General features: G+C 46.4%; 1 protein-coding gene across 4 annotated transcripts in view; it reads left to right on the forward strand.

The window, feature by feature from the left end:
* Window positions 1–8,525, forward strand: part of LOC123758712 (PR domain zinc finger protein 1) — a 56,105-nt gene extending 47,580 nt beyond the window's left edge. For 2 of the 4 annotated variants that reach the window (XM_045743288.2, XM_045743287.2), the window contains exons 3-11: window positions 12–182; window positions 917–1,036; window positions 1,290–1,319; window positions 2,344–2,469; window positions 2,742–2,868; window positions 3,113–3,389; window positions 3,512–5,521; window positions 5,753–5,868; window positions 6,134–8,525. In XM_045743288.2, coding sequence (XP_045599244.2) covers window positions 12–182; window positions 917–1,036; window positions 1,290–1,319; window positions 2,344–2,469; window positions 2,742–2,868; window positions 3,113–3,389; window positions 3,512–5,521; window positions 5,753–5,868; window positions 6,134–6,372 — 3,216 coding nt within the window. In that variant the 3' untranslated portion in view covers window positions 6,373–8,525. The remainder of the gene's footprint in view (window positions 1–11; window positions 183–916; window positions 1,037–1,289; window positions 1,320–2,343; window positions 2,470–2,741; window positions 2,869–3,112; window positions 3,390–3,511; window positions 5,522–5,752; window positions 5,869–6,133) is intronic. The other 2 variants (XM_045743290.2, XM_045743289.2) reach the window with 2 other exon arrangements.
* The last annotated feature ends 1,699 nt before the right edge of the window (window positions 8,526–10,224 follow it).

A 10,224-nucleotide genomic window follows, 5' to 3' on the forward strand; every position in this document is an offset into this window, starting at 1 on the left:
CCCTCCTGCAGCCAGCCAAGATGGGTGAAGAGTGGGACATCGACTCCATCAAGGAGGAGGGGTGGCAGGAGCGGGCCGTGTACCTGGTCCCTGACACGCCTACTGAAGACAACTGCCCCAACCATGCCACGCTCTCCCTGCCCCGCAACCTGATCCTCAAGGACTCCGAGGCCATCGCTGACGTGAGTACCTGCAGCTCTTTATCGCTGCCTTCCTCCTACATGTTGTACTTGACGTCTAGCGAGTCTCTTATCTAGCGAGTCTCTTATCTAGCGAGTCTCTTATCTAGCGAGTCTCTTACTTAGCGAGTCTCTTATCTAGCGAGTCTCTTATCTAGCGAGTCTCTTACTTAGCGAGTCTCTTATCTAGCGAGTCTCTTACCTAGCGAGTCTCTTAACTAGCGAGTCTCTTATCTAGCGAGTCTCTTATCTAGCGAGTCTCTTATCTAGCGAGTCTCTTATCTAGCGAGTCTCTTATCTAGCGAGTCTCTTAACTAGCGAGTCTCTTATCTAGCGAGTCTCTTAACTAGCGAGTCTCTTATCTAGCGAGTCTCTTAACTAGTGAGTCTCTTATCTAGCGAGTCTCTTACCTAGCGAGTCTCTTATCTAGCGAGGCTCTTATCTAGCGAGTCTCTTATCTAGCGAGTCTCTTACCTAGCGAGTCTCTTACTTAGCGAGTCTCTTACTTAGCGAGTCTCTTATCTAGCGAGTCTCTTACCTAGCGAGTCTCTTATCTAGCGAGTCTCGCTGCATAGGTTTCAAATCTAACTCAGACAACCACAAGTCATTTTTAAGGAAATCCATATTTCCAATGTCTCGGCTATGTTGAAATGTTATGGTAGTGCAGCACTCTGGACTATGAGTGTTGCTGTGAGGCGTGAGTGAGGTGCTGACGCAGAGAACATATTTGTCGGCAGGTGTTGGGCATCTGGAGCACCGACTACATCCCTCGGGGCACGCGCTTCGGACCCCTCGTCGGCCAGTGCTACGCCAAGGACCAGGTTCCCGAGACGGCTAATCGCAAATACTTCTGGCGGGTAGGTCTTCAGGCTCCCAGTGATCCTTTACATCTCTCTGGTGGTGGTGGTAGTGGTGCTCTCACTATATGAAATCAACTCCTAAGATCCCCTTTTTTTGTTGTTAAAAGTTCAATTAGTTTATGTAATAATGTGTGCAATAGAGTGTCTTTTTGATAGACCAAGGTGATGGTTGGTGGTGATTGTAATATATACATGGGTGGTGACGTCACGGCTTGCTGGTGATTGGTTCTCTCTCCTCTTGTTTCTATAGGTGGATGTGGGCGAGGGGAAGCAAGTGGAGGTAATTGGTTCTGTACTCTTGGCATGCTTGCCTTCTTTCACCTCTCTTGGTGCCTCTCTCTTGCTTGTGCCTTTAATTAACCTGATATTAACCGTGATAATATGAGCCAATAAGCACGTCTCTTGCATGTATCATCTCTCTCACACTGACCGTGTCAGCTACAAGCTTCTGCATGTATCATCCCCCCCCCCTCTCACACTATACAAGTCAGCCACAAGCATTACATCAGCTTTGTTTTGCTTGCTGCACCATGACCCTTCGTGTAATCCTCTGCCGCATGTGCACCACTCAGTAGAGTGATAACACCTGTGCATCTCTCTCTCTAAATGTTTGCAAAGTGTAAATGATTCTATATATAACATATTCAGCATGAGCAATCGTACCGGCACATATAACACAAAAATGTTCACCTGATCCAGACTTGACCTGTATACACCTGCTCCAGACGTGATCTGTATACACCTGCTCCAGACGTGACCTGTACACACCTGCAAAGCAGGTTCCTCGTATGTTTGTTGGCCTTGCTTCCTTCACAGTTGCTCCCTGGAGTGTGTAGTGTACTGTAGTAATTACGATCACTATAGGCTTCTTGTACAAGGGCCGGTAGGCTAGCTGCTGTGTTCCCTCTCTTGTTGTCATGTAATGCCCCTCTTCCACTGTCATGATGCAAGTATGCACACACACACACACACACACCTATGTGCATGCACGCTCGCACTCATACACATGCACACGCACACATATACACATGCACACGCACACATATACACATGCGCGCGCACGCATATACATATGTGCACGCATACATGCACACACACACACACACACACACACACACACACACACACACACACACACACACACACACACACACACACACACACACACACACACACACACACACACATTCTCCCCTAATAACATCAACATTAGCCTACCATTCATCTCCAGTTTCCTGTCCGCTCTCCCCCCCCCTAACCCCCCCATTCCCCACGTGTGTCACTAAGGCTCAGTGTTCCCACAGGTGTACCGGGGAGATGAACTCTACTACTACATCGACGGCTACGACACCACCAAAGCCAACTGGATGCGCTACGTCAACCCCGCCTACAGCTCCGAGGCCCAGAACCTCATCGCCTGCCAGTATCAGGTCAGCCTCGAGGGCTTGGTCCCGTGTCTCACTGTTGGGGTCCAAGCAATAGCTGTCAGCAGGGATTTTGCCCCAATAGTCAAGGGGGCCAATGTTGAAATGGCTTCTTTGCAAATCACAGAAATTTATGATTTTTAAAACAATAAATTTGAGATTTTTCTGTACAACTTAAATATATTTTGGATATTTTTTCAAGTAAAATGTTTAAAAAATCAACGTTTGAAGATGTTTCTCTACGAGCCGTGATGACATGGATGTTTCTCCTCCAACAGTCAAACATCTACTTCTACACCATCAAGCCCATCCTGCCCGACAAGGAGCTGCTGGTGTGGTACTGTCGGGAGTTCGCCACCAGACTCAACTACCCGCTCACCGGGGAACAGATGCTCGACAAGATCCGTAAGTGCCGTTGCCCGCGCCTCCGTGGACGGTGGACTGCGCGACACTGGGCTCCCTCGCGCGGGAAGTGTGAGGGAGCTCACTGTAGCACAGATCTGCTTGGAGTAGTCCTGTCTTGTTCTTTGACCACAGTCTTCTCGTACATTATTATTTAATTGAAGAGGCTCCTATATATAAATCAATACATGTGGCTCCTGGAGATTTCACTTCTATAAGCCGCTAATGTTTGTTGTTTTGACTACAGGCCAGCAAGTGGGCGACCCGGAAGTGAAGGAGGAGCCCGAGACGGTGATGGCGGGCAAGACTCCGGCAGCGTCCCCGGCGGCGTCCTCCACCACGGCAGCCTCGCCCCCCATCGCGTCCCCCACCCAGTTTGAGGCGAGGCTCGGCCAGCTGACCCCGACGGACGGGTCCGTGAGGTCAGACGAAGGGTACGACAGCAACGGATATCATCATGACTTTAATATGCCAGAAGATTCTTCCGACTCTGAAGGCGATAATAACTATGTCCTAGATTTTAGGTAATTTTATATAGAGATATATATACATACATTCAAGTATTTTTTTCCTTGGAATACAAGAATGAGCTTTTACTGGAGTTCATTTTCATTAACGATAATATTTTTTTACATTATTTTTGCAGTAAAAAGAAGAGGAAGGAATCTCCCACTCAGGATGAAGAAGCTGACCTGCGAAATGAATACAGAAAAGTAAAAATCAAGATGCCACGAGCGTACCACTACCGCTCTAAGTCCACAGGATCTGACTCTTCGGAGAAGGAGAAGTCAGCGTCGCCGCCGCTGGATTGTCAGCAGGCGGTGGCTGACACCCAGGTGATGCCCCTGCTGGAGCCCCAGTCACAGTCTCTGCCACAGTCAGTGCAGCCGGCAGTGCCGCGACCCACCACCACCACCACCTCCGTCCATCCTGGTAAACGCAACTCTCAAGAATCATCGCCCAGTCGCCGGTCTCCGTCATACGTAGCCCCCGCACGCTACTCGCCCTTCATGGAGCAGACTCCTAGGGTGGACTCTGTCATGGAGAAGGAGCAGCGGCCTGAGAGTACACAGAACCAAACCACTCGGAGGTACCCCCTTCCAGACCAGACCATTCATCAAGCTCTGGAAGTACTCCGTCCCACTGAGGTCCTCCGCCCAACAGAAGCACCCCGTCCTGACGCCAGAACTAGCCAGGTATTCCCAGACTCCCGCATGCCGGTTCTGCCGGACACTGCCCTGTCCTGTATCACCATCACCAAGCAACAGATGTCTCCTGACACCCGGCAGCCACCTATGCCAGACACTCGTATGGGTCTGCCCCCGGTGGTTCGTCTGCCACTGCCACATGACTCACGGCTGACCCAGGGGCGCCTTCCATTGCCACCGATGACACGTCTGCCGGGCTTGCCCTCCAGTATCACCAGTATGACTCCACGCCTGCCTGTCATGCCACCTCAGGACCCACGTATCACCGTCGCCCCCGACCCGCGCCTACCTGTGCCACCTGACACCAGACACACTATGCAGCCTGACACACGACACCCAGGGCCACAAGACACAAGACACCTTCTCTCAGCTGACACCAGACTCCCGGTGCCACCTGACACTCAAATGGTATCTCCTCGTCCCTCTGGGTCCATCTTGGAGAATATTCTTTTAAGGCGACTAGGGGGGAAGGATGAAGCAGACACTACGCACTCCTCGACCACTTCTCACAGGGATCTGAAGGAGCCCGTCCACATTGCTGTGCCCAGCGATGCCCACTACAAGCCTGACAGTGCCACAAGCAGCTCGGGACCTTCGCATGATTTCCTCTACAAACGAAATTATTGTAGTTCAGATTCCAGCCAACAGATCTCTCCAGATTCCTCGTCGACGCCCCAAAAGTCCGGTTCCGGGTGCTCCACTTCCTACCACCCACCGCCGCAGGTGTCTTACGCCGTCCAGGCACCAGTCACCAACTCCACCTACCGCACACCTGTCTCCCAGATGTTCTCATCACCACATTTTAACATGTATTCCTATAATGGCTACAATGGGAGTAACACCAATGGCTTCCCTCCAGGAAGCCAGGGTTCTATGCCAATGGATCATCGCCTGACCATTTCCATCCCCACGACAGCATCAGGACATTCTCCGCCCTCCAGCAATTCCTCTCATTCGTCGCAGGGGTCACCGTCCTCGCAGGGCTCCACCTCGCCAACAAACGGCAACAGGGGCTACCGTTCCCTTCCCTATCCACTGCAAAAAAAGGATGGTAAGATGCATTACGAGTGCAATGTGTGTTTCAAAACATTCGGTCAACTGTCCAATTTAAAAGTGCATCTTAGAACTCACTCTGGGGAGCGACCCTTCAAGTGTAATGTTTGTATCAAGAGTTTTACCCAGTTAGCGCATTTACAAAAGCACCACCTCGTTCACACCGGTGAGAAACCTCACCAGTGTGACATATGCAAAAAGAGATTTAGCTCCACCTCAAATCTGAAGACTCATATGAGGCTACACTCTGGGCAGAAGCCGTATGCCTGCGATCTATGCCCAGCCAAATTCACCCAGTTCGTTCACCTCAAGTTGCACAAGAGATTACACACCAACGAGCGGCCCTACACGTGTAATACCTGCAATAAGAAATATATCAGTGCTTCTGGTCTCAGGTAAGGCAACATAACATTTATGTTTTTTGTAAATTAGTCTTAGCAATCAAACAGACATATTCAGGCTATAGGAATTCTTAATGAGTAAAGGGACATATAAGAAAATTAACATTGGAAATCAAAATAAAGTTTGGTGTGTGTGTGTGTGAGAGAAAGAGAGAGGGAGGTTGTGTGCATGTATATGTGGCGATGACTGCATTCTTTCCCACACTAACTACATGTTTTGCTCAGGACACACTGGAAGACGACGAGCTGTAAGCCGTCCACCCCTGAGGAGGAGCTGGCGGTGGAGAGGTCCCCGACGGGGTCCTCGGGAGGATACGACTACTGTCCCTCCATCGCCTCAGGTAAGACACTCCTCTTTATCTTGCTTCCCTTCTCCGCCTGTCTTCATCAAAGTGCATGTTCGGGAGGCAGATACTTCCACTTTTGTGGTTTTTTTCTTTCATCGCAATTTTCACAAAATTCTGTTTTTGACCCCCTCCCCCGTCGCTTACCTTCATGGAAATACAAAATTTTAGCTAAAAACTATTTAGATATTAGTGTACCTTTTTGTATAGATGACTGTGAGATGCTTAATACTTTACATAAACGTTCATTTTCCTGGTACAGGGAGCAGCCTGGATACGGTGGACACGAGCAGTATGGACGGGATGCAAACGTCCCCGAGACACGACCTTCATGATTCTGGCGACTACGACCCTAAGAGCCCGTCCTACATGATCCCGGAGGAGCTGATCAAGCAGTCACAAGAGGAGTTCAAATCCTACAACCAAGAAATCAAGTGTGAATCCGACACCAGACCCTCAGTGATCGAATCCTCCGCTCATCATGCAATTGAGTGCACTTAAAAACTCTGTGATGCAACGTAAGCGTGTTACTCGTGTTTGAAGTACCTTTTTATTTTAGACAAGTGAGGTGAAATCTCATGGCAGACCGTGACGACGCCTATAGCCTCCAGTGCAGAAAATGTGGAGACTTGCGTCACTCATCCGAACTCTCAGGAGTGGATACAAAAACAAAACAAAGAAACTCTAGTTTCGGTGCATCACTGGCGTTTGGCATTCTTTGCGAGTGTCGTGGAGGGACTTACAGGCGAGGCACTCCACACACACACTCACATACACCCCGCCAGTATTGAACGAGAGGCGAGAGAGTGGCCGAGACAGAACACACACACATTGGTGTAGTCGGTGTCACAAGCCAAGAGGACTCGATTGACCTGCCTAACGTAACCACACTAATTTCCATTGACTTCACAAACAGAAGTACTGACCCTTGAACTGGCTGGCTTCTCTCAAACTTGACCACAAAATGAAAAAAATCAAACATATCTAACCTTCAATTCCAGTATCGGCATTATCTTTTTTTTGTTTTTGTTGTATTTATAATTTGTTGTTCGTGTGTTGACAGTGGCATTTATAACCAGTCAAGACTTGTATTCGCTCCGGCAAAAGGGGACGAGGGGTCACCACATATATCAAATTTTAGCTTTAGCGCGTAGTTAATGATGGCTACACACACACACACACACACACACACACACACACACACACACACACACACACACACACACACACACACACACACACACACACACACACACACACACACTCTCTTATAAACGCAAAGACAAAACGAACTATTTAGCGTTTGATATAAGCAGATCCTGACACGAACTGACATTATAATGTCTGAAAAAGTCACCATAATGACTGACACAACTGACACCATAATGACTGACACAACTGACACTATAATGACTGTGACACTATAATGACGTGTCACTATAATGACAGTGACACTATAATGACAGTGACACTATAATGACTGTGACACTATAATAACTGTGACACTATAATGACAGTGACACTATAATGACAGTGACACTATAATGACAGTGACACTATAATGACAGTGACACTATAATGACAGTGACACTATAATGACTGTGACACTATAATGACTGTGACACTATAATGACTGTGACACTATAATGACTGTGACACTATAATGACTGTGACACTATAATGACTGTGACACAATACTGACAGTAACTACGGTGACTGACACTACACAGACTGTGACACCATAGCCACTGTGACAACTCCTCTACTTCAACACATGCTCCCCCTCCCCTTTCCCCTCTCCCCTATCTTCCTCCTATTCCCACCTATCTTCCCCTTATGCCTCCCCCCTTCCCCTAAGGGGGTGCTCTTAGACCTCTCTGTCTTTCCAAACTCTAAGATCCTCGTTTCCCGACGAGGCTCCACTTTCATTGTAATGCTCAATTTTGTGGCAATTATAGTAGATAACGACCCAACTAGACGGAGAGTGGCTTGATAACAGTGCTGACCTCTCAGAACAGTATTGACCCCTCGGTGACCCGCAGCCAGGCGAAGGCAGCTGACCTCTAAGGGCTTATTAATTTTCCCATATCTCGTCTGCATGCTCAATATTTTGGTGACCTGACTTGGGGTCAAGATTCGCGTGACCTTTCTTCGCACCGTCCATAGTGATTACTGAGGTATTTGGGTACCCTCCGTGTTTGGGTACGCTCTATGTTTGGGTACCCCATCGTGTTTGGGTACCCCCATCGTGTTTGGGTACCCCCATCGTGTTTGGGTACCCTCTGTGTCTGGGTACCCTCCGTGTCTGGGTATGGTCATGTTTAGGTGTTGATGGGGCTTCCTGAAGGAGTGGACAAAGGTATGTACGTCCACTCTCTGGAGGTGCCAATCATGCCTACACAGGAATGAGAGGTACTCATATGTATACCGTCTACACTAAGCCTTCTCCACACTCCTGACCCCTTAGCGTCAGGGTGTGGAGCGTCTGGTGTTCCGGTGGATGGGGACCACTACCCATGTGTCCACTGGTAGATTGGTGGTATCTCGCCTATCCACTGGTGGAGTATAGGTATCTCGCCTGTCAATGTGCCTCTTCAATCCTCACTGTATAAATTGTATAGTTCAAATTTTGTATAAATGTACATATTATTTAATTTATTATTATTATTTTCCAAATGGAAATCACTAATGACTGTGATTTTAGAAAAGTACAGTACAGACTGATTCAGGATAGGACACTGTCTATTATATTAAACACGTAGAGAGGCGACACAGTTTGTCTGTCTGTTATCCCTGTGTGTCTTGTGCTCTTCTTCCCCTTGTCTCGTAGTCAGGGTATCAAGTTATTGTTATGCATTAGCTGTGGACGTCCTCCCACCGATTCAGTGATAGCGTGTCTTGTCGACTTGGCTCAAGGTCCACTTCACAGACACCTGTACACTTAAAAATATATATGTGTAATGGGGGGATGACTTCCAGTTTGATATACAAAAAATATATAGTTTTATTTGTTAACGTTGGATTGGGGGGCAATTTTCTAATTAAAGTTTTTTTTTAAGGACAATCTTTAATGTCAAGAAAGGTTTTATCTTAGAACTTTTTGAAAGGGGATATTTGATTCTCATTTCAAGAAGTTATTTTGTTAATTTATATCATTTATTTCTCAAAAAAAAAGGGACGGTCTGTAGAAAGTTTATAGAGAGCTTTCTGTTTTGTTTCTAAATTAGAGACGATCGAATACCCTCCACAGGCATTCAAGCAGTGCAATACACACACATTCTCATACCACATGGCGAAGGACTGACACGGTGGCACTAAGCAATACAACATACCTGTAGGACCCAGTGGGTTTCTCCTCCCCGGCGTGTGTTCCATTGATGAGTACAAAACCCCCCACTTTATACGCCTTCAAGAGGAAAAATCTTATTTTGTTTTTTTTCTGTTTAAAGGTTCCTAGGTGTGTTTATACGTTTATGCCTAAGTAATAAATGGCAGAATAATTTATTTTTAGTCTAACATACACACACACACACACACACACACACACACACACACACACACACACACACACACACACACACGCATGGGTCCATGTTGACCTGAAAACATGGAATTATAAAACCAAATTATCTTAGGTAATTACACGCACAAACAAACACACACAACAAACAAACACACACACAAACAAACACACACAACAAACAAACACACACACAAACAAACAAACACACACAACAAACAAACATACACAACAAACAAACACACACACAAACAAACACACACAACAAACAAACACACACACAAACAAACACACACAACAAACAAACACACATGTCGTTGCACATGATCTCAGACCTTATATTAATATTCTGCTTAATAGTTTCTTCACTTCGAGAGTAAGTTCTTCGATACAAATTGGATATTTATTCAAGTTATATTTATTCAAATTATTCCAAACTGTTTGTACAAATTGCTGTTTTTGTTTCATATATAAGCCTAACAGGATGGCATTTGATAGATTACTGTAAATTTATATTTGCTCTGAATCGTCTCTGTGAGAAAACTACATTATCTTCATATAAGTTCCTCTTTCTCTTCTTCAAGACAGTGTGAGAAATAGTTTATTTGCTAACTTATATTATTTATTTTTGTACGTGTGCCCATCTTCCATCTGCGTTACAAATCATGCTCATTCAAGTCGGCATTAGCGAGTGCAACAACCCCACACACACATACCAGAGTGCACAACTTCAGTATTAAAGTGTCTGATTACGAATCCAGAGTGCAGAGTTGTCTTTGGTTGTTCTGGACGATGATTGTTAATTGTTGTTATTATATATATATATATATATA

The sequence above is a fragment of the Procambarus clarkii genome, chromosome 31, assembly GCF_040958095.1.
Source record: "Procambarus clarkii isolate CNS0578487 chromosome 31, FALCON_Pclarkii_2.0, whole genome shotgun sequence".
Classification (NCBI taxonomy): domain Eukaryota; kingdom Metazoa; phylum Arthropoda; class Malacostraca; order Decapoda; family Cambaridae; genus Procambarus; species Procambarus clarkii.